The sequence below is a fragment of the Struthio camelus genome, chromosome 1 (assembly GCF_040807025.1).
Source record: "Struthio camelus isolate bStrCam1 chromosome 1, bStrCam1.hap1, whole genome shotgun sequence".
NCBI classification, from domain to species: domain Eukaryota; kingdom Metazoa; phylum Chordata; class Aves; order Struthioniformes; family Struthionidae; genus Struthio; species Struthio camelus.
The window spans coordinates 146694107-146703902 of record NC_090942.1 but is presented as its reverse complement, the minus strand read 5'-3'; the positions used below and the strand labels follow the sequence as shown (position 1 = coordinate 146703902).

The 9796-nt window shown below is 43.1% G+C and overlaps 1 protein-coding gene across 8 annotated transcripts in view; it reads right to left on the bottom strand.

Moving 5' to 3' along the window:
• Nucleotides 1-103: 103 nt before the first annotated feature.
• LOC104138700 (arylsulfatase D) overlaps nucleotides 104-9796 on the bottom strand; it is a 28628-nt gene continuing 18935 nt past the window's right edge. For all 8 annotated transcript variants that reach the window (XM_009666444.2, XM_009666440.2, XM_068921818.1 and 5 more), the window contains 3 exons: nucleotides 9467-9629; nucleotides 8395-8516; nucleotides 104-1328 (listed from right to left, as the gene is read on the bottom strand). In XM_009666444.2, coding sequence (XP_009664739.2) covers nucleotides 958-1328; nucleotides 8395-8516; nucleotides 9467-9629 — 656 coding nt within the window. In that variant the 3' untranslated portion in view covers nucleotides 104-957. The remainder of the gene's footprint in view (nucleotides 1329-8394; nucleotides 8517-9466; nucleotides 9630-9796) is intronic.

Below are 9796 nucleotides of genomic sequence, written 5' to 3'. Positions count from 1 at the left end.
TTTCTTTTTAACACCTTCTACTGAAACCAAACTGCCATCTTCCAAAACAAAGACAATTTTTTGTGGGGAAAATTAGCTGTCATGAAATCAGGCATGTTATCACTAAAGTAGGACTTGCAGTTTATTGAGTTAATCTCACTGATTGTGATATTTGGGAGCAATCTTGTCAAGGCAGCTGGTCATATCCTCCTGGATGATGGTTTTCAACACTCCCACAAGCGAGAGGATTGAAGTTGATAAGGAAAATACATGTCAGTAGTAATTGCTGTGGTTTAGTACTTTGGAAAAGCTAGAAACTGAAGTGCTGAACTTGAGATTGTAACTGTAGCTACCCAATTTGTAAACATATTTGTCAGTTCAGTTTTTCCTGGGAATTCTTACTGTGACAAATAAATGTACTGATGAGGTACATAAGCAAATGCATAGATGAGGCAAAAGATTGCTGTAAGTCAGTAGGGGTCTATGTCTAATAGACGGGGTTTTTTGTAATGTGTTTTGGTATGGTTCCAAACTAAATGCACAATTGTGTTTTTATATACAAGATGGTTTTTATAATAAAAAGAAACAGCCTGAAGTGGTATCTCCTCCTGGGCTTAGGCCTGTTGCGTTAACAAGCATATTACCTGTATAAACAACTGCACTTAAGGTTTGATCTGCTATCATCAATAACTTGAATTTAAAACTAGCAAGGAAAGAAATTCTGGTTCACTTATCTGGCCACTTAATCCAGAATGATGCACTTAAGGGACAGACTATACAGCTGACCCTTGGCAGAATATGTTTGGAGAGGTTTTTGTCTTTTTTTAACTACAGGCTTATTGAAGAGGCAGAACAAAAGGCATCAGAAATGTCCCTTTCTCCTGTTCCAGTGTAATTTGAACCAAATCTCTGTATTTAGATTGAAGTCATTTGAACGCTTTTTTTTTTTTTTGAGCTAGCCCTGCTTTGATTTTGGTATTAAAGTATATCCTCTGTCTTGTTGCTTTCTTTATCACACCAGCAGGATGGGAATGTCCCACAGCATGGCTGCAGCCATGGCTTCCACATATTATTGTAATGAGACAGCTGCTGTGGGACTGGAGTCAGCGTCTTTCGATGCTCTTCTACAGCTTTTCCTATTCTCCTTATTATGGTGTCAAACAAGGGCTCAGTGTCAGCTGATAGAGGATTGGCCTCCGAAGGGTCTTGTGAAAGATCAAACAGCAATGGAGGGTCATGATGGGTTATACCATCCCCGAAACATGGGCAAATTCCTCTTCTGAAACAGCCTCCGGAGTCCTTTGGCTGCAATACTGGAGTAGTGTAATGAGCTTTCCATATGGTGCCACCTGGTATGAAAGAAGAACATTTTATCAACTTAATGGTATTAGAAGTCAGGGAGGGTCCCTGAAAGATTGGTTTATATTTTAAATTACATCTGCTTTGTTGTTCCAAAGGCGAGCATATGTCGTAGTTGTTGTATATGGGAGAAAAGCTTCTTTGGGAGCTGGCAAAAAGGCAGGGATTCAGAACCGTTTCTATGGCCCACAGCCCTGCCCAGGCTTTGGGCACTTGCTGGGCCATATATACTATCTGGATATCTAGGTCTACTATTCTGAGTCTCGGCTCCTTTCCTGTGTTCATTTGGAACCCCACATACTTCCCTCGGGGAAAAACAGAGGATGTAGCACCTGATTTCTGTGTGTAGGTACTGGAAGGTTCTTCTCTTGGCTCTATACACCTGAGCAAAGAAGAGCACATGGGCAGGAATGGATCACAACTTATTTCCATGCTCAGGTAGCGTGCTTTCAAACAGGATATTAATTAAAGGTCACAAAAACAACAAAATCAAGAGTATAGTTTTTAAGTTAACGTGATGAACACAGCTAGATGGCAGCTTTTCAGCTTGCATTTTAGCAAGCTGCTGTATGTATGGACACACTAGGTTTCCAAGTACGAATCTGTAATTCAAACAGCACTGAAGAATTAGAAGAAAATAACAGCAGACTATGCTGAAAGTCTGGCTTATGATGAAAAATGACAAGGGGCTATAGGACTAATTTGGAATGCAGCTCAACTGGAGCTTTTCCTTCCCCTTTCTTCTTTCCTTTTCCTCCCACTCCTCACTCTTGGGTTAGAAAGCACTACAGCGAGATCATTCTAAGATGAGGCAGAAGATGTGCCCACCAAGAAGACAGCAATTAGACACTGTGTCTGGAAGAGGAAAGGGGATGTTCAACATTTGAAGCCATTTCTGTAATGCACTGACCACAAAGAGCTGACATTTTCGTTCTGCCTGTGTAGCATTTTCTTTTTGGTTCAAGGGAATCTGCTGACCTGTCCTTCCTTCTGTTGTGCCGTGAGCTGTTCTCCATGACTGGGTGGCTGCAGCTTTATTCTTTTTTCATGTATAACCACATCAGGACATATTTTGTTAGTAAACAAGTTTAAAAAAACTTCTTAAATGTAAAGAGAAACTAAAAACAAATATTAAAGCTCAGATAATCTTTTAAAATCTCCAGTGGCAGACTAGTTGGCTGTCTTTATTCTCACTCTGTGGCTTCCACTTGCTGGTAATCTATGCTTCCGGGTTCCTGAGGAGTGATGATGTCTCAAAGGTTCTGAAATGTTTTTGCACAATGTTATAGATTTACATGTCCCCATTTCTGAAAATGTGAGAGGAAGGATGTAGAAACCGGATTCTGTAAAGGAAACAGGCTCACAGTTCCTTATGGCTTACTATGAATATGTAGTCCTTAGCTCTGTTTGGGTATGTATGTTCTTTGCCACTGGCTGGGATATGCTCCAGGTCCTTCTGCTTTAACCTTTCTCTGTCTTGCGACTAAAAGTATGTTTATCATGTGCTAAAAATGCAAGCATCATCTGCCATATCAGACTTCCCCAAGCGTGAGATGGAGGTTTTGTATCTACTGGTCATGTAGCACAGGCATTTGTGAGAAAGAGTTAGCAAAAGTATTCTGTGAGTCATTTGCATGCTTCTGGTTAGGTGGCTCTACTCTGCTATTAATAGTTTAGCCAGAATGACTATTTAATAGAGAAATGAGAGATGGACAGATATCTTTTTATCTGTGGCTATATCTAGGAATTCATGTGGTCAGCATTCAGAAAAAACAAAGTAGTCACTTATTTCTTTCTCCTGTAACAGTTGAGCTGAACTCCTCAAAGCCTATATACTATACAGCAATTCAGAGAAGTGAGTATCTGGGGAGAATTATTCTGATTTTGCAACATTTTTACATCCACAGCTGCAAATAATTACTGGAGTTGCAGTGTCAGAGACAGCTAGGTCCTTATTAGTTTATAGCCAAGGATGCAGTGACACTTCCTGTAATTAACTTGTGTTACTGAGCAGACAGCCAGGTTTAAGAGAGATCCAAAAAAAAAGGTGGTAGTAGAAATCAGCACTGATGGAACTAGCAGGGTTTCAGTCATCTCCGAGATGCAAAGGGGGATATAAAACTTGAACAGAATTAGCTCTGACAGAATTTGAAGGATGTATGTGAATTTTAGGGCAACATGTTAATGTAATATGTCCAAAGGAAAGAAAACCTGCTTCTTCAATTCAAACATCTCCCAAACCCATCTGGTAACAATCAATCAATTTAACGAGCAGAAAGAAACAGCCTGTCACTAATAAGCCTTTTTGTGCTGTAGTAGAGGAAAGGACTCTTTAACATAAAGACAAAGCATTCTTCTGCCTTCAGTGAAGGGCTTAATTGATGAGTCCTGCCTGGATGACATCAAGACACAATGGCTTTGTATCTGGTCTGTGCAATAGATAGATAGAAATGAACAGACAATAAATATGTAAAGTGAATGTGATAAACTTTTAAATGAGCACAACTATGAGAAGACTAAAACAGACTAAAAAGTCTACGTGCCCAGTAGAAAGGAATGACAGTCAGAACAAAGGACCAGAATTTCAATCTTGGCTAAAAGTTTAGCCAAACAGTAATATTTCATTAGCCAGTCTTTCACCTAGCCACATTTTGACAGGCTGAATTTTGTGTTTTAAATATGCTGGCTTGTCAACACCTTAATGGCTGATGTTTATAAAGATATAGGTATCATAAGATACATATTTTTTTCATTCTAGCTTGCGTTAAGAAGGTTGATTTGTTTTGCTGCCTCCCTATGTAATTCAGTGCATATTCCATTAGGGGATTGTGATTAGTTATAAATATGCTGGGCCAAAAGTCAAAAGGTGAAAGGGAGGGCGGGCGAACAGTAGTTCTTCAGTCTGAAGTGCCCTAGCCTCCTCTGCTGATGGAATATGCGTTTACCATTCCACTAAGGAGGTGCAGCAGTCTGAATGGAGGCTGTATGAGCTCCTGCAACAGGAACGTTCTCCGAGCGAAGGTTCTCTGGGACTCTCTGCTGCTGGACAAAGCTTATTCTGCCAAGCAGATATTAATCACACAGTGGCTGAGGTTGGAAGGGACCTCTGGAGATCATCTAGCCCAAACTCCCTGCTCAAGCAGGGTCACCTAGAGCACGTTGCCCAGGATGGCCAGGCGAGCTTTGAATATCTCCAGCGAAGGAGACTCCACAACCTCTCTAGGCAGTCTCTTCCGGTGCTCAGTCACCTCACAGTAAAGAAGATTTTCGTTATGTTCAGCCAGAACGTCCTGTATTTCAGCTTGTGCCCGTTGCTCCAAGCTCCTGGCAACTCTGGAGTGTGACCAGCTTGGAACTGTGCTGTTAGTTGAATCTCGGTCTCTTACATCTCCAGTGACAGCTCTGAGAGCTGGAGTGTAGTTGTCAGTCTCACTCTCTGGCCTGCTGAGTATTAGACATATATTTGAAACAGTAACTCGTATTACCGCAGCGTGCTAACTAACTGTGGGATTGTGGGCTAATCCACGCCACAGCACTCCTGGCGAGCGGGCCATGCCTGGCCTTGGTGGGGTTAGCAGTGAACCTCCAGATGTGAGCTCAGGTTTGGCCTAAGTGGACACTGGCATTAAAAACAAATTGGAAATGAAGCTACTGCAGTTGGGGGGGGGGGGGTGAGGGGCAAGGAATCCTCCTTTGGATGTGGTTGTTTTGGATGTTTCCCTCCTGTGCTCACAGCCATGCTGGTGCTGTGGGCCAGGTGAGGGCTCCCAGCCAAGCGAGCTGGGTTGGGCTCCAGGCAGAGGGGTGGCTTTGGCCACCCCATGCCTCCCTGGAGGGGGTCCAGGTTGGCAGGCTAACACCCCTCAGCCTGCAGAGGGCCAGGGCCACGCTCTCTCAGCACCGTTACAGATTTGGGTGTCCTTTGATATAAGGCACTTCAGAACTGGAGCTTGAAAATCGGGGACTTAAGCAGACCAGAAGAGCCAGGCAACTTTATTTTTGTTAAAACGTGTGCGAAGCTTTCGTTTAGTGTTTGACTCGCGCCAACGCCCCCTCGAGGCGCGCGAGCTGCCGCCTGCTGGAGAGCGAGGCGGCCGTTACGGCCGTTGGCGACGGCCGTTTCCCAGTGCCTGCTCCGCTCCGCCGCTTCCGCGGCTGTCCTGTCAGAGGAGAGCAGCCACCGCCGGCCCCGGGGCAGCGGGGAAGGGGGGGGGGGGCTGTAGCAACGTACATTCAAAAAATCACAGCTTCATACCTGCCCCTCTGGTCTACGTGAAAGTTAGGCCAGAGGGACGCCTATATGTGTGTACATATGTGTAAGCACTGCACAGCACATCACCAACCGCACTCCCCTGTGAGGCGTTTCCCTCCTTCAGCGAGCAAAGGTGAAGCACGCTCAAGCGTGAGGCTCAGGGACTGCCTGCTAGAAGCGCTTATCAGGGCAAGAGCACCAGCTGCTCCTCCTGGGGTTGTTTCTGCGTTCTACCATGCTCATGTGCTTTGTAGAAGTGAAGTCTTGCCAGCAAAGACTGCAGGTAGCCCCAAAACAAAATTGAATGCTCAAATTGTTAAGTCTTGGCATTGGTTCAATGAATCTGGGTTTATACTTGCTGGAGAGGCTCACTTTCCACAGGAGCAATAGAGATACATCCTGATGACTTGGGCATATCACTTTAGGAGTGATGAATGTGCCTCTGCTCAAGCAGAGGAAGGGACTGAACCCTCTCTCCTGAGGTGCCTAACCACTAGGGATAGCTAAACTGTTGGTGTTTGGCAGTTCAAATGTGATTCCTTCACTGGCATCACTTCCTTTCATAGACACGGTTGTTTGGGGCAAGTCAAAGCAAGCTGCAGAGACCAAGACTGCCTAGCTGTGGCTCTGCTGTGCACCAGCCCTGCAAGTAGTTTTGCTCAACTCCCTTCGTTCTCCATGCTACACCCAACATGCTCTGTGGCCAGAGGAAGATACTATAGGGTTGCAAAGGTCTGGCCACTGAGCTAATAGGTAGAAGAAAGGCAGTTATGGCATCCCTTTTGCCCACGTTTTAAAAGAAAAAACGATCCCTTTCTCAGCTCTAAGACAAAAATTCTGTAAGCCTCTTTCCTCTGGAGAAAATAGAGGATGGGGGTTCCCAAGGAAACTTTCCTCAAGTCCTTCCCTAGCACTTGGGGAGGAGTGTCTGTGCCAATGGAAGAAAAAGATTTCAGAAAAAAACCTCTACTCAGTGTTTCCTCCCCCATATCTCCCTCTGAGCAGTATGCAGGTTGCTCTGGGTCTCACCCTGGAGGGATTAACTCAAGTACTGTATTGACTTCTATGACTTACACATTTTCCCTTGGAAGAAGTACCCAAATTTATCTCTGGGGATCAAGAACCTAAAAATGAAATTCCACCACAGCACCTAACATCACAGTCTCACTGATTTAGTCCTTCTCCCTCTCCCTCATATTCCCCATCAGCCAAGCTCAGGAGCCATGCTTTTGTGGAATTTGGTAAGTGATACCCAGACACCACCTGTGCATCGATGACTTAGGTGTTAACCCCAAGGTTAAAGTGACAATGTGACTAAAAGTTTGGTGTTGCAACCCTGACATATTTATTTGCCAGCATGAAAGACTGCAAAGTTCTCAGTCATTATCCTAATGTGTGTGTGTGTGTGTGTGTGTGTGTGTGTGTGTGTGTGTGTGTGTGTGTGTGTGTGTGTTTATCTAGGCGAATAGAGAAGTCTATTCTGAAACATTTAGAAGGACAAATAAGTTTTGTGGTCTTCAAATATCCAATGGGTATTTGAAAAACAAGTAGATTCTCGGCTTGACACTATTAATCATGGTATCAGAAAGCATCATAAAGAAGATGCAACTAGTATGAGAAAGATCACTCAGTTAACAATCTAATATAAGAGAGATTTCTCACTGGGCTGCCTAAGATGCTCTCAACAAAAGGTCAGTACTTACAATATTCTTCAAACAGTCAGCTTATTGTCATTGTAACAACAGCTAAATTTGAACAGCTGGAGATGGCAGAATGCCCTATCATTTTGTAACTATTATCTAATTGCAGTTTCACAAGAACTCAGTGTTTCTTCTCTCACTTCATAGAAAGGGAAAACAAAATGGAAATTAAAGAGGCTCATTCAAGCCTCTAAAGGATGGGAAAAAGAAGAGATACAGCCTACTGCACTGCCTTCTGCATATCTCCAGTTGTGCAGAATGAAAAAAAAAAATGAAATGCAGGATCACCACTAATTCATCAACTTTTAATCATACTCTCACATCATTCAATCACAGAAGGGGCAATTCATCTCAACTAATTTTAAGTTAATACGAGGAAGATTTTCCTATCTGATCTGGTCAGCCTCAGCTCCCTTTACAGCCAGTGGAGAGAAACGGGCACTTTTAGGGGTGACTGATTTGGCCCAGATGTCTTAACCAGGAGGAGGTGAATCACACTCTATAAGCATCTTTTTCAGTGACAATAAAGCAATGACCTCAGATGCAGACGCTTGTGTTTATTTGGTTACATAAATGCCATCCTCGATGCTGGGACAGGAATTAGGATACAGCTACCAGTCACTAGTCCATTCTCAATTGTACCTTAATGAAGGATGACATCACCAAAAATTGGGTGCTTGTTCAAAGCAAAGAAAAGTATTACAGCTGCTGTCAGCTTGCCTAATTCCACAGCTGAAAAACTGAAAAAACACCCCCATGGAACTACTGAAAATAAACAAACTACTGCTTAAGATAAAGACACTGTGTGTGCAGTTCCTTTTTTCTAATCTTACACTAAACCTGATAGCAAATACTTTCACAGCAAGAGCAATAGTTACACTGCAACAATATGGAGCTTCTTCATGCTACCCATTAAGCAAAACCCTTCATCTCAAGGAAAGCAGGAGAGCTAAAATCCAAGCCATTCTGCATCTTGCAGAAAAACTTAAGACTTTGAGGCTATAAACTTACCCTAAATATTCTTTTTACTTGTTACTCTGTTTGATACTAGAGGCCATTACATCATCTCCTCTGATATGCTGGAGAGGGAATGTTTATACTCACTGTCCTTTTGGTGCCAGCGCACTGCATGCAAAAACACACCACAGTAGTGAAACATGAACTCGTGCTCTGAGTGCTGAACTGTCCCTTGCAGTAAAGGCAGCAAGGAGCGTCCATCAATTACCCTGGTGGAGAGAATGGAAGTCACTTAACTGTTTTAAGAATTTCAGTTTGCAGTTGGAGTGTGAGCAATACTCACCCCCCACACATATGTGGCATTAGGATTTCAAGCGTCATTTATAACACAAGCTGCTATTTAGCTAATGAGCCCTGAGATTTTTAATTGTGCGGATGGGTGGAGACAAACGATTAGCAGTTACTGGCAATTTGTGCATTTACAGCAGCACACATTACGTATGTGATAACCACAGAGAAGGCAAGGTTCACCCTTTCAAACTTGGCTGCCTGAAACTGAAATCACCAATAGCTCTGTGAGCTCAGAGTTTCATTATTCGTTATTCCACTTACTTAATTGACGAACTGCAGGTTTAGTTACCCAACACAGGGACTTTTGCGCTTTTTGCTCAAATGGCTTACCCACCCATCACACCTCAAACAAGTCCTTTCTCTCACTTGTTCTTTAGGGAGTCTAACAGATGCTCAGAATTGCTTACTACTGAGGAGCCTACTTTTCCCCTGCTGGCATCCAAAGGCAGGCCACATGTCCCTTCCTTACACCCAACTTCCTAGTCTTAGAAAGAGCATAGCATATTTACTCTAACAAGACCAACCAGCCTTGTGAATCTCTGTGGATTTTTTCATGGAAAGTAAAATAAAAATTTCTTAAAATAAAAGGAACAGACTTGCGAAATGTTCCATCCCAGTGATCCGGTTAACCAGGTGATCTCAGTTATTAGAAAATGGGCTTCAGATAAATGACACCTTTAAAAACATACTGTTTTCCTTTGCCTTTTCCATAAAATCATACAAGACAGGGAAAGCTAAGCAGAAAGAAAGCTAGAGATCTATCTGGCTTAGAAACAAGCAGAATTTAACCTGGGGGTGTTAGGATGCATGATATTCTCTCTAAATCAAGAAAGGGGAGCAAATACGGTTTATGAAGTAACTTTTGCACCTGTCCTGAGGCACCGCACCTCCAGCCAGCTGAACCACTGTTGGGAAAATGTCCATGAGGCTTGTCAGTTCATTGATAACTATGCCTGCAGGCAACAGCCCTGGCCATCTAATTATTCCTGGGACACGGATCCCTCCTTCCCAGCCTCCCATTCCTTTTCCACCTGTTAGAGAGATGAGATAAGAATGAAAGATATTATATGTGCATAATAATTTTCTAATAAAAAGGTTTTAAACCTTTCAGAATATTCGAATCCTTCTAAAGTAAATACACTAAACCCTGGAGAACAGGGAACAGAATAACCATAGTGCAAACTCTGTTCTTCACAAG